This window comes from Athene cunicularia, assembly GCF_003259725.1.
Source record: "Athene cunicularia isolate RWA chromosome 5 unlocalized genomic scaffold, athCun1 chr5_part2, whole genome shotgun sequence".
Lineage (NCBI taxonomy): Eukaryota > Metazoa > Chordata > Aves > Strigiformes > Strigidae > Athene > Athene cunicularia.
The window spans coordinates 11,268,163-11,287,774 of NW_020799102.1; the positions used below are offsets into that span (position 1 = coordinate 11,268,163).

General features: G+C 38.3%; 1 protein-coding gene across 1 annotated transcript; it reads right to left on the reverse strand.

Annotated features, from left to right (window-relative positions):
* Positions 1-19: 19 nt before the first annotated feature.
* TRAF6 (TNF receptor associated factor 6) lies at positions 20-16,022 on the reverse strand. Its single transcript, XM_026850501.1, has 7 exons — positions 14,678-16,022; positions 11,924-12,250; positions 6,349-6,499; positions 5,565-5,723; positions 4,543-4,614; positions 3,683-3,760; positions 20-2,865 (listed from the first exon to the last, which is right to left on the reverse strand). The coding sequence occupies exons 2-7, from the start codon at positions 12,217-12,219 to the stop codon at positions 1,984-1,986; spliced, it is 1,638 nt and encodes a 545-aa protein (XP_026706302.1). The 5' UTR covers positions 12,220-12,250; positions 14,678-16,022; the 3' UTR covers positions 20-1,983.
* Between the last annotated feature and the right edge of the window lie 3,590 nt (positions 16,023-19,612).

Consider the following 19,612-nt stretch of genomic DNA (forward strand, 5'->3'; position numbering starts at 1 on the left):
AAAAAAAAAAAAAAAAAAAAAAAAAAAAGAATGTTTGTCTTTGAGCATCTTGGCAAAACCTGTCCTCTAAACATGCAGAATAATACACTAAAGTCAACGACTGACTGCATTTACCATTAGCCAGGAAGTTCAAGTTTCAGTAGTGACAATACTCCATTGAACACAACCCCTCTTCAACTCACAGGCTCTATCTGCAAAATAAATTTTACTCATCGGGATATGATGAACAAAGTGGTAGGTTGGGTCCTAGAACTTTTAATCTCATGCAGGCAGGCAGAGTATCCTCCCAAATCAATATAGGATAGTAGTCTTTCATTAGCCTTGTATATATTAAGCATATGCACTTTCCCCACTGACGATCTCCATGGGATTTCTTTGATGAGACCAAAGATTTGGAATATTCTTCAGTACCTTTTAAATTGCAGTGTCTCAAGTCTTTAGATTGTTTCACTAGCTTGGAGAAATAATATACACGTGTGTATGTATGGATTAGTTCTTCCTTCAGTATCAGACTGTGTACTTAAGTTATGGAGTGAATAAAACTTTTTTCTTCCTTTTAAAGACAACACTCAAAACCTTATCAGCACCATGATATGTCAAAATTTGTAGCACCAGTGAACTACTCCGCTTTGACTGGTCAAAACTAACATTTATATGGCATACAAACAGAAAACAATAGTACACGCATCATTAGGAAGCTCATGAATTCTTGACATAGTGAATCTAGTGTTTAAATGAGTAACTATGGAAACCAGATTTTTTTTTTCCTAACAGCAAACAGGATTGCAATTTTTCCTCACACTAATTAATAGGTTTTTCTTCCCCTCTGAAGTGTTGAGGGTAGCCCAGCTCCTGCTGTCTAATGAGACAAGAAATACCCATGAGAGCTGGACACTGACATGGCCAAGCTGTCCACTGACAACTCACAGGAGATGACACAGGTCATGCGTCACCCCTAACACCAAGAGATCACTCCAACAGATGCAGGTCACAAGTTCAGCTTTGGTACAAATTCAGGTTTCAACAACAGTAACACAAATTCTGCGTCACGCTATCTAGCTAGTACATACCTTTGCTCATATATCCACTCACAACCTGAAAACTGTCCAGCACTAGGAGGAGATCCCACCAATACACAGGTATCTCGTTCAAACGCTACATTTTTATCTCTCTGGTGATGGTGACTGACATTCTGGGCCCGGAGCATGCACACACCAAAAGATTTATCAAAATAAAGAGAATTAGGGGCACTTTCAGATCACATTAGAAATATTTCTTCAGTGAACTCAGTTGAGTCATTTAGCCTTCTCCACAACGCTACCACATCTTTTTCAGAAGTACTAGTATCAACTCTACATCGACGTGCAACTTCCTGAAGCTATCTCTGCAGGAGAGAAGGGTCAATGCATACCTCAACCCTAGGGCATGTGAGCAAAGTCTTTACCTGACTTCAGATTTCAAAAGAAGCATAGCAAATTCAAAATTATCGATAACTCAGTACAGGAACTGTCTCAACCTTCCCAAGCTCTGTGAAAAACAAACAGATAAACAAATGCTCATCTTTATTAATTTACCTACTTCCCTGCTACAGTATCTATTCCAAGGCGCTGAGGCGAAAAGATTTACTTCTGACATGACTTAAGTTTTACCAAACTGAGATGTACAGGTACTTTGATAGGATTTTCCTGTAGGCAGTTAAATTTTGATCAACACCACTTCATTTATTTAGCTTGCTACAGGAGTAGCTTATTACTTTAATAGAGAACCATACCAAACACACGGTTTCAAACACGTGTTCAAACACGTGACCTTGTACGAGAAAAAAATCTATACCAGCAACAACAAAGTTCTGTGCAGGCGAAGATCAACTGTGTTGGCAACTATGACCTGTCACAAACACAGCCTATAAGGATGATGAGATGTGCTTGTAGTCTGTGGTGGAGGAACACGACTAGTGCACTGCTCCATTCCTCTTGTTAAGACTTACATAGGTCCATCAGTACTGCGAGCCTGAAATCCCTCCCTGCGGAGACTGTTTAAATCTAGACGTGTTAGAACTTCACAGCGCACCAGAAGGGTATCATCCTTTATGAAGGTTCTTTGTTTCAAGGTCTGAAGGTGCATGAAAGTCACGTAACCAAACCCTTTTGGATTGCGGTGAATTGTGGGTCTCTGGAAGGCTAGTAACTCTGGCTTGGCTTCCATTACTTCCTCATGATTTTGCCTCTCGGGGCCTTCTGATTGATCCAAAATAGAAAGTCGTATAGTGCCTTGGAAAGGCCACGGCAGATGGCTGTCATATTCTCCTTGCATAGTGTGGACAAATAGAGAGATAAAATTAGCACAACGCTGAGCATTTGGTAACTGGATATGCAGGCGCAAGCACAGCTTGTAGCCAGGCTTCCCAGTGTAGAAGCCAGGACTGTGCATCACAACAGGCCTCTCTTCCTCCTGGGCTTTCTGAAGTCCACTGAAGTTCTCAATCTTCCAGATATAAATACCATTACACTGCTGTGCTTCCATTTCAACAATCTTGCCCTCCAGACTTCGGATGGTACGTTTGAGTTCTGCCATGTGGCTGTTCTGAGTCTCCATTTTAGCAATAAGTTCTCTGATTTGGTGATCTTGTCTTACTAGACGACCTTCCAACTGCTGAATAGTTTCTTTGAAGTTTTGAACCTCTGGATTACAATCATATGCGGCATGTGACACGGGTGAGAAGAGGGCAGGCTCAAAGGGTAGGCCATTGATGAAGGGTACAGGATTGGTAGCAGTAACACTGATATTTTGAAAACTCTGAGCCATCATTCTCATGTGAACCTGAGTGAATTCCTGCATATGTCGTGCCAGTTCATTCCTCTGCATCTAAAATTTAAGAGATGTGGCATTAGGAACACATCAAACATTACTTGCAACCACATCTTAAATGTGGCTCTGAAGAAAAATCAAACAACTACTTGCTTCTGTTATGTGAGACAAACTGTGGGGGTGATGTGACAAAGTAGCACTCTACCAATGGAGGGTTCCAAACTTAAGATCACTGTTATGACAAATGAAAAAATACCAGTGGGAAAATACTGTTTAACTCAAAATACTGACACGGTGAAAAAGTGTTAGTGATAAACATACATTTAGTATTTTTTCTGTGTTCTAAATCAGTACTGTACTCTCTTCATTGATTTGCTAAAATGCTCCACAGTACCAAATACAAAGGCACATGAAAACTGATACAGAAATGAAGGGAAAAGATCAATTTTTACAAAGAGGTGTTAAACAACTAGAAATAAGACTATCCAAATTAAATAATTTTAGAATTTAATCAAATGTAAAGCACTGTCAGGTTTTCTTCATTGAACTCTTAAGAGCCATAACTGTATTTGGTCACAACTTTGGAAGAAATGCTAGAAGCTACTTTGCTAACATGAAAGCTGAGAAACACTCATGGATTAATAAAAGCAAGTTCATCAAGCAAATCACACACAGAATTTTTTAAATTTTAAAAGGGCCTTTGAAAGGCTATGTATCAACATGTAGTGTTTTAGAATGAAGACACCTCAAAACAAAAAACCCCACACATCACTGAGGATTTTGGCTGGTGAATGAGACAATAGGAAAACACATTAAAAAACCCAACAAACACACACAGAAGGTCTGCAATGCATGATTCTAATAAAAGGCTTACCTTTTCAGGACACCCAAAGGCACTGTAAAAACATGGCACTGGGGCAGTAGGGCAATCATTGTCATAATGGTTAGGCATCTAAAACAAATCAGATTTGAAATTAATTTTTCCATTGAGAGTATTCTTTTAGAACACCCTAAATGTTATAAAACTCTGAATAGGTACCTGAAGTCAGTTTAGTTTATACCTATATAATTTCTCAAAGAAATATGGAAGCTTTGAACAAAAATGTTAGCTCATGATAAAAATTCTACATCCTCCTTGAATGTACTCATTGCCTTTGTTCTTACATTATGCATCAGAAAACATTCGGGTTTTCCCGCTCGACCAAATGCCTTTTGTTTCTAGCCTACACTCAAGGTAGATCACAGTTACAATTTTCCTGTCAATTAAGTTATTATTGAAGAGAAGAAACAATAATGGCTATTACAATAGTAATGGAGGCGCAGAATTTCGTCCAGCATCTACAGTTTGAGAGTGAATTATTTATAGCTACTTTCCAACAGTGGATTTTCAGTTATAAATACTCTCCCTCTCCGCCCAAATCAAAGCCTTGTCTTCTAATGTCAGCCATAACCCCTGGCAGCTGCTTGGTATTTTTTAACCTCCCTTCAAGAACAAAAACAATGTGATTTGCAGCCAAAAATCCTAGAGATTTACCAGACTGCAATTGCAAGCTGGAGCAGCATCTAAAAGAGTAGCACACCTTCACTGGACACAAACATTTTCAGAAAGAGATGGGTAGATATTTTTTAGCTAGTAGACAAGCTGTTTCCTTTAAGTTTGATTTCAGATAAAAGAAGCAATGTAAATACAAAATGTCTGACCCAGATTAAACACAGCAAAAGGCAGTCTCTTACCTGCTCTCTGATGAGCACTGTGTTGCAATATTCACAAAATACATTGGCGAGCGGGCAAGTTTGGTCATGAAGCTTAGTTATCGAACAGAAGAGAAGAAAGAATCAATAAAGTTTCACAAATTAAAACAGTGTTAATCACCTCAGATAAGGCACTCAATTTTTATTTACATTTCAAGTTTTGCACTTAGCTTTATGCAACTGTGAACCAAAGACAATCCCCTGTTATCCTGGGCTAATACAAGAGATTCATAAAGCTGCATAATACTGTTATCCTGGGCTAATACAAGAGATTCATAAAGCTGCATAATACTGTTATCCTGGGCTAATACAAGAGATTCATAAAGCTGCAGGTATATTATTTCCTAAAGCTCTTATGCTCCAAAGGAGCCTGAATTTATCCAAAAGTTTCTGAAATTCATGTTCAATTGTAGTGGAACTATATTAAAGGGGTTTTTGCTATTTTTAGACTAGATGAGGTATTTTTGTTTGACAATTTACAATACATCATAAAATCAACAGCCCTTGAGATGAAACACAGCCATATATGGATAAAGCAATGGAAGCTCAAAAAGGAAAGGACTATCTTCAGCATCACGCAAGTTAAAAATGTGGAGCCAGGAGAAGAATTCAGAAATGATCTTGGCCTTGTGTGTTACCAGATATCCCCAAAAGACACATCTCCTGACAAATCCTTTCTGCCAGGCATAGGAACTGTAAATGTAAATATTGCTTTGTGTGTTACTCTGGCACTAGATACTGAACTCTCTGATGGTAAGGCCAGATAATCAACCGTCTTTTCACACCACAAGGTTCCCAAGAAGTTTGTGTTTAAGCACAATCCTCTCCCCAGTGTTTGCCCGTTCTAATGTCCTGAGTTTGTAGCTTCTCACCTGTGCAACACAAAGAACTCTTCTAGACCAAGCCCCCCCCTTTTTTTTTTTCCTTTTAAAAGGAAATGATGTTCCATTTACAAGCAAACCCGTGTGAATGAAGGTTGAAAAACTGACACTCCTGCTAAGTACCTCTTTATCTTCATAGGCCATAGATGTGGCACAGTTTGGACAACAAACTTGACGCCTCAGACACTCCTGGGTCATGTGCTCTTTCAGATGGTTCTTCTGGATGGCTCCTTGGCATTGCGGGCAGTCCACAGTGGAAAAATCACACTGCAACTGGTGGTCCTGAACAAGGACAAAAGAGGCATTTGATACTACAAACAGGTACTATCATCTCATCTGTTTTCAAAATAAAGCACAGTACAAGAGAAACAACTTGCAGTCTTTCCTTCACGCAAGGAAATCCTTATACACTTATCCTGCCTTTGCCAATGGCCTCTTGTCCCATTACTAAGATCAGGACTTAATATATTCAGAGCTTTAAGAGTGCTCTTATGTAAAAATTCAGTTGTTTATCCTTTTAACTTTGTATATTATTTTCAACTAATAATCCATATCCAATATGGATATATATCAAATGTCCAATCCATGCCCTGCTTTGAGGGAATATTAAACTGATTTTAGGGAACTTGTGTGAAGTACAGATACAGCTGGTCAAAAGACAAAGTGAGAAATCCTAAACAGAAAGCTGCATTAGTACAATTTTCACACACGACAATGTTCACTTGAGAATCACCTAATTACAATTAAAGACTCATCAAAAAAAGAATATGCGTAGCTCTAGTCTTGAGTGAACAATGCACTAAATCAGCATAAACACGTATCAGGTGTGACTATGCAAAATTTTTTAAAAAAAATTTTATTTGTCCATGAAAACAGTATTTTCCATATTTTCAAAATTAATTCTCACCTCTAAATGCCTCAGCTCCATCTTCATACTGCAGCCCTTGTTGGGACACTTAACCATTAATGAAAGGATTTCTCGTTTAGCGAAGTTGTCGGGGAAAAGTTGATTTTCGAGCAGAATTTCGTTATCTACTGGACATTTGTGACCTGCATCTCTACAACACAGAAAAGAAAGGAAAAAGAGTGTCCAAATTTCCTTTGCCCTTCATTTAAAATAGTTTTACACCGGCAAGACATTAGTGGCCAAATTATAACACACTAAGAAAGTCTTTGTAAACAATGGCATTTCTGTGGCAATTACCAGGAAGTATGCACTGCACATCAGAGAAACTGAAATACCAAGTTTCACTGAAGAGGCATGAGTGGGATCACAGCATTTTTCTAACTCAATAGTTTTTATCTGGACAACTGCTATGATAGATACTCTGGTAATAAACTTGAGGAGGATGTAAAGAAACTAAGAACTTATGGTCCTGTTTTTGTAAGTACCTCACACAGCTCAAATATCAAAGAATATTTCACATACTATTTCAAAACAATCCTCTAAAGATTCTTAGACCTTATCTCCTTTCTTTCTCACTTTATAAACAGTCAAGGTGATCATAGCTGAGAGAAAAAGCAAAGATGTCTTTTTTTCCAGTTTATCTTAACTTGCTTGGCATTATTTTTCATATAGCTCATTTCCCTGCTTTTGTTGTACAACCAATCATTTGATCAGTTGGTCATTCTTCAATCTGTTCATTTAAACAAAGAAGGGTGAAAAAACTCCACACACAACACTGGATTTGGAACAAGGTGTTGTATCTGAAGCTATTTTAACAGCAAACAGACCAGAAGTCAGCGCTAACTGGTGCAAGTTTGAAGTCTGATGGTGGAACACTGGTGTATGCAACTTGCACTAGAGAACGGATAGCCTGTTCCACTTTGTCAGGTTCTGTCTACCTGCATTTAAACACAAGAATCATTAGAAATTAAGTTAAAAAGAGATCACTTCTACCAAATTTTCCTTTAAAAAATTATCCAGTATCAGCTCACTTCTGGAAGCAGTAGGTCAATACACCTATTCATAATTAAGTAATAGAATTAAAGGCATGAGGGATCAAAGCTTCTGAGCTGAAGTGCTAATGGAAACAGTAATAAAATGGAAAAATACATGGGGTGGAAAAATGTCAGAGCGCCCTTGTGGTGCAAAGATCAAAGGCCTGATCATTGTCAGTGCTTGCAAGCATGAGGGGAAGTAGAACCTAGTGGGCTATGGAGACCAGGAGGGAATTTGTGTTCTTTGTTGGAAAAGGAAATAATTGCTCAGCAACTCCATCAGCCACATTGCTAGAGGAAGCGAGGGTAAAGTTGAGACTTCAAAAAGAGACAAGGAACTTCCTTTCCTAGGTTTTGCTTGCAAGAGCTAGCTTGTCACAAGTCTGATAGTCATACTTCTAAACAAGTGGAAAAAAGAAAATATTTAGCGTGCCATTTTGTTTCATAGCTCCCTGAGCTATGATCAGTTGCTAATCTTTGTCGCAACCCAGAAACGTTCCCTCGCTTGCAGGCAATCTAAAGGAAATCAGTTTTCACAGGTATAACTTGGTTATAAATACCCCGCTCAGTGAAGTATAATGATAGTTCAGCAGGCCTGCTGATAAGCCAGCAGCCTTATTTCTACACAGAAAAACTAATTATGTGTAACAACAGCAAACAACAGATTAATTTTAAATAATGACTACTAGATTCCCCAGTTTAAATAACCAGCAGACAAAGGGTAAAATAAGAATCAATGGCAATTTTCCAATGGAAAGGGCAGCAACTTGCTGTAGTATACTAAACAGGCTGCTTAGATCCAACTACAGACAAAGCTATTGCTATACATCTCCTATCACAGAATTGAGTTTATGCACCTCAGTTCTAATCTGCATTACAGTGGAGGCTTTCCTACACTGGAATTATCACCTTGGACTGTGCCACCCACAACAGTACCTGTGAAACAATAATCATCTGCTACAAAGTACAATGAATATTCCTGTAATTGCCCTTGAAATTAAAATACAGGTATGAAGAGTCAAGCCAGAAAAATTTCGTTTGAAGAAAAAGCCTGCTGTGATTTTCACAACTGAGCTGTTCAGCCTAGATGCTGAAGGCAGGTGGCATACACGTTAGCAGCAGCCACGCTGGCTGTCTGATGAACTGCTGGCAGCCAAAGCTTTCTCTCCTGCCCCTTGTCAGCTCATAATTCTGCTTTTTCGATAAACAGGTTCTGATATTTGATGAGCTCTAGTACAAGCCCTAAGTCAGCTTTGACCTAAGATATAGGAGAAGAAAGACTAGTGTGAAATTTAATTAGCTACTGCATCTGAGCTTAGTTCTAAAATTTCTAATCAAGTACTTTGCAGACAGTAACATTTGTAAACTATTATTTGTAGTTACTTCAGTAGAGAAGCTTCTTCACTACCATGATTCAAAGCACTTCGGCCACCTTTATTTAAAGATGCCAAGACTTTGAGAGGCGAACATTTACTGTGATCAAATCCATCAACGTCCCTCACATTGTAAGATTTAAGACACCAGTCCTTAAAAGCTTTTTTAAAAAAAATCTTTCTAGTTGCAGCCACAGCTTCTTCAACATGGACAACTACAATAGTTTGTGCAAGTCACAACGAGCAATTAATTAAAAACTGCTTGTCCGTCCTCTATCATTTAAACACCTTAATCTCTGTGATCACTTGAGCTACACAGTGGGGAAATGAGGAACAAACAGGAGCAATTTTTTCCTGATCAAATAAAGGCTGTGACAATCACTTAATGAAAAACACAGTACTTGAAGAACGTAAAAATCACTTTCCATTTTCATTTTAGTTCTGCAGAAGCTTCTCAATAACATCAGTCAATACGGTACTGCAGACATTACATACTCCAAATCAATACTGTACTGTAGACACTACATACTCCAAAACAATAGCTTGATCCATGAATCCCAATTAAGCATGCAATTCAGCCCTTCAGGGATTCAGAGAGGTCTGGCACTGTAAATTGTCTGATCTGCTTTCACAAGCATTCACTCAAACTGCACTCCAAATACAGATTACAGTTGGGAATGAGGGTAAACGTTTACTATCAGTGAAACATCTGAAATATCACAGTGATGATCTGTGGTCTCCAAGATGAAAGATTCTTTCCACCTGTGTTTAGTATTCACTGAAACAGTCAACACTATCTATAGAAATGAAGTAAAATAGGGAAAGGGTGTAAATGCAGCAAAAGCTTCTGGTCATTGAAACTGTTTGCAGACCTAAAACTCTGAGCAAAGAAAATGCTCTGTTAATTTAAAAAGGAAGAGAAACCATTTCCCATGCTTGAGGTTTAAGAAGGAAGTTTCTCTACCTGCTATGAGATGTTTTCTGAGCATGGGTTCACTGCAGTTCCTCATGTAGTCCTGTGGTAAAGTCTAACCAATGACCATCAGCAGAAGGATTAGAAAACAAGATCGCCTTAATTGTTAGGGATCTGAAAGACTGGAATTGAGACACCTATTTTTGATAATTCTAAGTTTAGTCATTTTCCCCTCAGTTTTTAACCTAGGAATTCTGTTGTCTTTGAAGTGATTGGTGAGTAGACATGTCTAAAGCTCAGTATACTTATGTACTGACTAATTCACCTTCAGGGTTTATAGACATTGTACTCCCATATAAAGATTTAAGATGAAGGTTTAAAGATTTCTTTCTTCCAGAAATATCCAAGTTAAAGAAGAGTATAAAAACTGCCACTGCCAACAAATAGAGGAAGCTCAGAGAGAGCAAGTAAGGAATTCCAAAATGCAATGGCGTTTATTAGTACAAACATCTAATTCAGGGCTTACAAGCATGCATGATATCATGTACACTGACCGCTTGAAAGAATTTAGGTCAGAATGTGCAAAACAAAGGGCAGAAAGTGAAGCCAACTGCTTGTGCCAAGGGAACTGGATTTCAGCCAAAGCTGACAGGTTCAGGTTGGGGTGTTTTTGCCTTGTTCCATGCACCTGGGTGATGTGACTACCTTCGAGTGATACAGTTGAGTAAGGCCTGATGTACTTTTCTTGCATAAGTAGGAACACAGTGAACAAGGTAAAGGACTAAGGGAGCAGGGTGATCTCATGGTATGCTTTGTGGAGAACCGAATATCTCTCAGCTTCCTCTGCAGAATCCACAGGTGAGTCACTTTTCATGGGTGAACACTGGTGGTATTCTGCATTTTCTGGATGAGAGTTCGCATCTATTTCTCAGAAATCCTGCTGAAACTGATGTTAATGAGAACTGTGCTGTGAAGACAAACAATAAATTTCTGGGCTTGCTAGAAAGGCAGATAGCCTGCTCTTTTGCTATCATAAGTAGGGAATGCAAAATTGTCTTCATACTCCAACATTGCCCTCCTAAATCTAAAAGGGATGCCACGCAGAAATACAGCAGCATCAGATGCGACAGAAGCTAGAGAGAAGCCTGCAAAACCCACAGAATTACTGTTTTTAGTGAACATTGTTGCCAGCATACTATTCATTTAGTGAGCTACAAATGATGGACCGTGGAGAGAAAGAAATGAAATAGAACTATGGATAAATGGTATGGAAAACCAATTAAAAAAGCACAGTCCATTTTGCATGCTAAAAATAAACGCTTGGGAAAAACAACGTTGTATGGTAACACTGAAGACAGTTTGATGATCTCTACACAAAGGCACTCAAAGTAAGGTTGGAAATTAACCAATTCTATATGTGGGTCACACAATTAAATATTTAGATTCCTAACAAACTACTGTGGTATTTGAGTTGCACAAGCAACTGATAAGAGAAAAATCAGGCTTATGCCAAGAAGGAAAAAAACCTTACAGCATAATATCTAGCCTTCTATCAACGTGGTCCAATACTCCCTGACACGTGTGGGACACTGATGACTGTATTCCAGGTTTGAGGGAAGTACACTCTACCAGTGTACTTTCTGCCCTTCTTTGCTCTTTCAATCATTCATTTTTATGAGCCTGGCCTGTTCTTGCCTTCATATCTCATTCCCACTTCCCCATATGCCACCTAGTTTTCTTTCTCAACATTTTTTTTTTGACGCTGTTCCCTCACCACATTCTCTCTTTCAGCTCAACAAGGAAGCAGCTGATTTCAAGTGAAGAACTGAAAGCAGGAATTGTTGTATCAGCACCAAGAAACCACACCGCCTGTAGTTATCAATGGAAAAAATAATAGCGAAAAGACAGGTTTTATAATCCTGGGCCGAACATGGAATTTATTTGGAGGATTTGGCTACTTTTAAAAAATTATTATTTAATGTTTACTCATTCAAAGTTTTAGATTCATAACCTGGGTAAATTTGCATGATTATCAAAATATCTAAAGCTCATGCAACCTCCAAACTCACAACATTTTGGCCATACATGGTGTTTATTAGAAAGCATCTTTAATGAACTGTAAATTCCAAGAGTTCTATTAGCCCTTACTAGTAATGCACCTTAAGCAGTTCTATTTGGTTTATATCACCCTTAAACTGCTCTGCACTGGTAAGTGATTTTCTTCCTAAAAGCAACTTCCATCAATTTTCCTTTACCTTATTGATTTGACAATGCAGCCTTTACAGAAACGGTGTCCACATGGTGTCTGCACTGCTTCCCGAAGAGCCATCAAACAGATTGGACACTCATATTTACTTTCCAAGGGTGGATCAAACTCCACATCGTATCCTTGTGTTTCCTCTGTGAAAGAGCTCGAGGGGTTTCCAGTCCCACTGCTGACGCTCACGCTGTCCTCTTTGGTTCCAGCGCTGCAGGCACTGGCCATGGCTGCGCAGCAGCCGCTTTCCACGTCTCGGGCTCCACAAATGTTATCACTATATAGCAAGCTCATAGTAGCTAATCAAGTGCTACACAGGAACACTCTGCAAGGCAATAAAAAGATGTGTTAATTTAAAATATTCCAAAACCTTTCTTTTCAGTCAAGAACAAGTTTTATTTCTGGCCAGAAACACTGGAACAGCAGTGCAGATTTGGTTCTACTCAAAATCACTCGTTTTGTTTTGTCCCAGGTTCTGTTATCTATCTTTTTTACTTATCTTGTGATATATAGGAAAGCATACTGCATCCTGTCAGTCTAGTTCAAACACAAACACACACACTTTCTGTAATCTCTTTCATCTACCTCATTTCTGTAAAAAGAGAATATCCTTTCTCCTTGCTGTTTACTGAAAATGCCTCTTTACCCTTTCAGTATTATGTACTTCTAAAGCACTCAAACATAATTTGCTTGAAAAATGCTGCACCGAGTGTTATTGGATGACAATAGCTCAATTCCATATTTTCCTTGCAGTGAATAAATGTTATTTAACATTTTATTAACCAAGCAGATGCTGTGCTGCAAATGAAATTCAAATATACAGCACTGCTGATAACATTTTAAAACTGCCAACAGGACTTTAAATTGAGTAAGAAGCTACCTATGAGATAAAACTAATACCTGCACAGCTCAAAAGCTATCTACAAACTACTAGTACTCAGAGTTCTTGCTCTCCTTTCCTTCCTCCAGTATAGGTGGCAGGGAGGACAAGCGACATGACTGTAAGAACTGAAGATAAAAGTCACATTTTCCTCAGCAGTGGTGAATGGCATTGGAAAGCCTGCTTTTAAAATATTGCTCAGAAATCAGGCTGAACTCATAGGTATGAAATAAAAAACATGCTGTTGTCTGCAGACTGCCAATCAAATAAGGGAATTTTCAAGAAAGGTCTAAACAACAAATATAAATGCTAGAAGTCCAAAGTTTTCCTCTCCCTCCATTTTTTTAATGGTTACAACCATTTTCGTAGAATCCTACTGTGGTTAATTTTCTATAAATGACATTTCTTTGAAACACAGAGGTCATCACCAGGTGCAAGGCAGTAGGAGTAGGCTGAGGGTTACAGAGCCTGGCATGCATAACAAGCCCACTAAACCCAGATCTCATCTTGTTTTGCACAGCAATATAGGCAAAGGCCTCTTGCAGTGTTCACCTACTGCATTCACTGTAATACTATTACATTATTTAAAGCATATTAGGGATGGAAATCTAAGGATTAATCAAGAATTGAACTGTAAGGATTATTGATCTGCATCACTATTGTGCTTTTACCTGCCTTTATCTGAATTTGAACACCACAGATCCTTTTAACAAAACGTTCATGGATAGGAGGATATACAGGTAGTACGATATTATTTGGGCGCTTATTACATGACACCTGAAGATTACAACAGAAATACTAATCACACAAAGCCTCAACTAGCATGTATTGCAAACAGATTTTGAACACATGCAACATTAAAGAAATGTGTTTTAGGCTACCTTAATGATAAACAGCAATACTGCCCATGTTAACAGTGTGCGAGCTATTTTTTTTCCTGTTATCCAGACCAATAAAACCCCAAGACCAACAGATCTACCAAACAAAACCAAACAGGCAAACCCAAATCTAGGTCAGTTACAGTCAGAATCAAAACAAAACTTTTATTCCATTGTGTAAATATGTGACTTGCCATTTTGTTGAGGTACACAGAGGTATGAGAAGTACCTGAAGAGCAGCACTCCTGACATTTCCAAAATACCATTAAAGTACAGAGTCTCAAAGCACAGTCTGACAGTTTAGAGCTGTACTGAACTGGTCGGCAATTCTCATTTTACGCACAAATAACTTGGTAGCAGAGCTGCCAGACCTACATCCGAGGAGTGATGTTTACTTCTGTACCTGTTCTCTGACCTCATATATTATCCCTGTACATTATCTACCAGAATCAAGGCTCCTAAACACAACAGCAATGCAAACTAAACACCAAGTAAATTCTCAGCAGTTACTTCAGGTGTAGTCCAAAGACGATAAATTTAATTCCATGGAACAGAGCAGCTCCCCCAGTGACTTAGAATGGAAGCAGAAGAATCAATGCTTAGAAAGATGCTCTGTGACAGAAACACCACCATATCTTTTTCTTAAGATTTTTTTTAGAATGTTAGGTCTCTTTTCTCTTGAGAAAAAAACCCAACCTGTTTCCATTGTCAAGCTAACATAACTTTTATTGAACAGCTTCTGCAGAGGATTAGTCCACAGACCATGTTTCACCAAAAAAAAAAAAAAAAAAAAAAAAAAAAAAAAAAAAAAAAAAAAAAAAAATCACAGGAACTAAATTGGGTCAATGGAGTGGGAAGACCGAAAAATTCACATTATTCTAAGCCACAAGCATATATTTAGTGAGACTAAGAAAGGGAGGAGGAACATATATCTCTTTAGCAATGTCACAAAGGGATTCAGGAAGTCACAAGGAGGAAAATATAATAGCTTTACCCAAATTCATCTGTCACATTAATCGCAAAGAAGTGTGCGACTTCCCTTGGGCTGTTCCTAGGAAAAAAAACCATACTATTTGAAATATTGTTTTTATAAGGGAGAAAACAAGATCTGACTCAGTATAATCTTGAGACTTGAACACTGTAGATTTAAGTGCTGTACAAGTGGTGTTCTCTTTGTCCATTTAAATTTTTTCTACGTACATATCAAGTATGTACATTCAGTTTACAGAAACAAAAATCCTCTACCAGAATAATTTTAGTGAGTGAGTCACTGCAACCAGTCAACATCCCAGTCTCACACAAAAATCCCCTTATTCAGTGATTCCACTCCCACATGGAGCTTTTTGTCTGCATATGACCAAGGAGTTAATTAAAAAAGTGCAAGTATCATTGACTCCTCTTTTTAAATAGGGAATTCAGGCACAAAGAGGCAATTAAACAAAGTGATTAAGAGCCAGATTTTAAATTTTGTTCATGTTTTATATGATAGAATTTCTCCTACTACTCATATCCATTTCACCCTCTCTGTGAGGAAAATCCTCCTTCCTCCACACGTATTTATAGGTCTGGGGCAAAGCACAATTTAAAAAAAACCCCCACCAACCTACACTGCTGTGGCTCAGACCATTAACTGAGGCCAGATTACTCCATCACAGTTTAAAATAGTTCCTCTACAAGCTATAACTACTGTAGCAAGTATTAGTTCTGTTTCTTGTGGCATTTATTTCACTCTTCAGGCGTAGGAACACAGATTCAATCTGCTTGAACAGAGCAATGCTATAGCAAAACCAATTAGAGAAGAGTATACTTTGAATGTTGATGACAGGTCTTTCCCCTGATGAAAGTGGAGTGATTCATGAGCCTACTGTAGCAGCTTTGCATGTTCCTCCCCCGGGGAATTTACAAAATTTTCAGATGAGGATGGATTTTAAAACCCAAACCAGTGTATATCCCAAAATTCACATCAAATTGCTACCCTTTCTTTTTGATTACAAAATAATTACCAGTGAAATAAAACCTAACACACATTCCACCAAAACTGGATTGGTTTTTCTTCCTGTTGATAATAGTTGTCATTCTTCCTCTGTGCTGAACAAAACTGAGTCAAATACAAGTACTGAATCAAATACAAGAAAATACTAATTTATAATACTTTGTCTACACCACAGTGTTTAGAATTTATTCATTTTTGGGGACATTTAATACATTAAGCACTTTGGTAGCCTGCTCTATGACCTTTTTTGTTAGGACAACATCCAACCTTCAGACAGAGGAACAACTGAAATTAAAGTGGATCATTACATGGTAATTCTTGGTTTTGCTAGTGTGAAGTTTCTGAGGCAGAGAAAGCCTTAAAAAACAATATTTAGTAAAGTACTGAAATGCCTCTTCTAGAGCTAGGAAGTCCTTTCAGACTTGCTGAATAGGTAAGATAATGGGTTTTAGCTTGTACACATGAGGTACCTGAAGTCCCTGGGCCAGCAAAGGTTGATTTCTCTCTTTGAGGCAACAGCTGTATTGTTTAATGACAGAAAGGAAGGTGCTTTCCAGGCCAAACGGTAATGGACAAAATCTGTTTGATCATTATTCGTGCTAGAGAAATCTGGAATGCCCTAAGGATCAAACCTTCATGCCCCGGAAAAGACACAGTTAAGATCACAGGGAGTCCCCACACTAAATGATGTTGAAACCTTTCTTCAGTGAGTAACCTGTGCTATGTTTTCTTTACACCGTTGCATTACAAAGTGATTAGGTTGATCTGAGATAGTACAGTCAGACCAGAAGAGCAAACTCCTGCAAGAATAACGTACCTTATGACTGACAAAACAAATTTCAAAATAGAATTAAAAACCATCCATATTTCAAATGAATGCACTTTTCAAATTCAATGAATTCAAATGAAAACTCAGCACTTTGATTTGCAAAGTCCCATAGTATAATGGGATTCAGGCAGGACTTTTACAGATTTTCATGCTCCAAAGAGTCACAGAATTCATTCAGAAACTTCTCTAAATCAAAATATATTACTGGTACCAGAAGATATAATCAGATTGCCTGGAAAATTACACTATGAGTAATCGGGAAGAAACAGAAGTAGGCATTGTATCCTATTTACACAGAAATATCAAACCATATCTATGAGCACTTGGCAAAGGTAAAGGAACACTGTACAGGGAGTGTATCAGTCACCATGAAAAAGAAATTTTTAAATATTAATCAGTAAGTATTGAATACAACTAATTTCCACATGCCCTTTCCTAGAATATTCACACTGAGTAGCCATATAAATAAGGAAATCAATAAAGAAGACTATTACAAATCTCTTTTATTGCTTGAAGTTCACAAACATAACTAATCTGCTTGCAGCCTGGTCAGCCCACAGCCAGCAAGAGAAATGCCTCCGATGTTGCACAAAGGGAGAAACTGGCCAAACTTTTCTCTTTTCTTCTTCTGCCTCACTGAGAATATGTGTCTTGTACATATAGATTTCTGGGTCATGAGACTGACAGACCAGTGGAATGACTCTGGATAATCTGTTTGTGAAGCAATACTTGCAACACTTATTCCCAGGCATATTTATCAATGGTCTACTGACAACTGATAAGCACTCTTGTGTTTGCATTATGAGGTCTGTAACTATCATTACCGCGGCCTCATCCAAGCGGAGCATATTAAATGATGCAAGTTCCTTTTAATTAATACCTATAAAGCACTTTCATTTCAAAGCTATCAAATGGCTAGACAAGCCAAAGCAATAGGAGATTCAGGTAGAACTCAGAACTGCAAAACCCAAACTCTGGTTCCTTGTAAAAGCCTGCAAGCACACTGCAAACATTTTGTTGAGAGATCAACTTATTTTTCTAATAGCAGTTATCTTTTGGATAACCACTAACCATTTTAAAATGTGAACCTGAAGACTTAAAATAAGAGTTTTTGTTTGAGGAAAATGCAATCGAACAACAACATTAAAAGCTCATTAGGCACTATCAAGAGCTCCTGCCACTGGAGCAGAGCAGCCTGTGGGGGTTTCTGAAGCTTTCCAGCTGATTCTCTTTGCTTGAAGAGAATGCTGTCAGGCTTTAATCACATATGTATTTTTATGCTTAAGTGTTACTTAGGAGACTAGATGATGGCATGCTCCCAGTTAGGTTCATATTTTATCCTACTTCAGTACGTCAAAACAAATTTAATTTTAGTGAGCAGTGGAAGTGCACTATATTGTATTTAACACCAAAATATTCCATGGGTTTTTCCATATTCGAAAAAAAACCCAAAAACCAAACCAACCCCCCCCAAACTTTCTAACTTTCTTCAATTTATTAACTTCTACAGACCTTTCACTGAGAATTGTTCAGATTAACAAATACAAGTCAAGAGTTGTTAGTGAGAAGAACAATACTATTTAATTCTGTATTTTGGCAGAGACTGCTCTTTTTGGCCTCTGCTCTCCCCCTGCACACTGAGAACACCGTGCCTTTCTATGTCCCTCAGTAAATCTGCAGAGAATTTAAAATGCTGTAATAATGGGGACATAGTAAACATCAGGACAGAAAGCACTTCAAAAAGAAGCATGGAGAAGTCTGGCTATGAACAAACGTCATTTCCACAAGGCACAGTCTCCTGGATAGATTTAATTACAGTCTACCTCAACAAGCATTAAGCTTGTATCTGGCCTTAGTAAAACGATTTGAGAGCCTGGGAAAAGAAACAATGAATTAAACACACATTCCGAAACAACTAAAACATTTCCCCTTTTCACCCTACCTGGTGTTTATTTTCATTTTCTTTTTGACATGCTTTATGCCCAGAATCTGTTAATTTTCACAGTCTAGATCTAGAACTTTTTAATATTTAGCTAATTCATGCTACTGAGATATAAAAGTTACTGTTCTTAACATATGAAACCCATGAAAGTTCAAGTGAAGAAAAGGCATGTTCACCTCCGACATTTTTTTCATTCTTAAGTTCTATCATCATAAGTATCTATTGTCTTTTAAAATATAGTGGCATATTTTTAAAATAGAAAGCAGTATTGAAGTGATGCAGTACTACAAAACTTAAGCAGCCATTTATTTCTCAACAACTTCTGATTCAGCAGAGCCTGACTGAGCTCCACAAATCTTTAGCTGCTGGGAAAAGCTGAAGGTAATGTGGAACATGTAGAAGAATTTTGCTCAAAGTGATACCTGCCACAAAAATAATCAAAGTGCCTTTATCAGCATACTGCTGTGACCCTTCTTCCTTCTGATGCTAGTGGGACTAGTTTCACAGCCCTTTCGTATTACGGAAAGACAAAACAGTTTGTTTGCAAGGGTTCACATAGTTGGTGAACACAGTAAAACACACTGGAGATGTTAAACAAGCTGCTAGTGCAGTCCGTAACTTTGCCTCCTGGTTCCTTTTCCTGCCTCTTCCTCACCGAAAGCTTTAAATCAATACTTTGTTAATCATTCTGTCAATGGTATCCAAGACACAACAAAATCCAGGTAGCTCCACACCACGCAGAGCTTGTCAGAGGCAAACACAAGAGAAATACTTCTGGCTTGCTTTAACTACTGGGTATAAGGGATATAATTAGAATAATTTCCTCCTACCTACAGCTGAAATTTCCGTTTATGTGTGAAAAGACTCAGTGTGACCTATCTGAAACAGATGAAATCGATGGAAAGTGCTATTGAAGTCACAACTTATTACTCGTGTTAATAAATTTACCACAAATACTAAGTACCGCCAGTCTCTACTAGAAAATAGATCTATCGGGTGTGGAGCAGCAGCCTCTCTTGCACGTTATCCTTACAGACCCTTATGGAGTGTCTCCATTTCACCGCGGGACAAGCAGCGCCCGCTTTTTCGGTGAGGCCCCGAGGAGCCGGGAGCTGGGGCTGCACCCGGGGGCTCCCCGCGGTGGCACCCGGGGACAGCCGAGAGG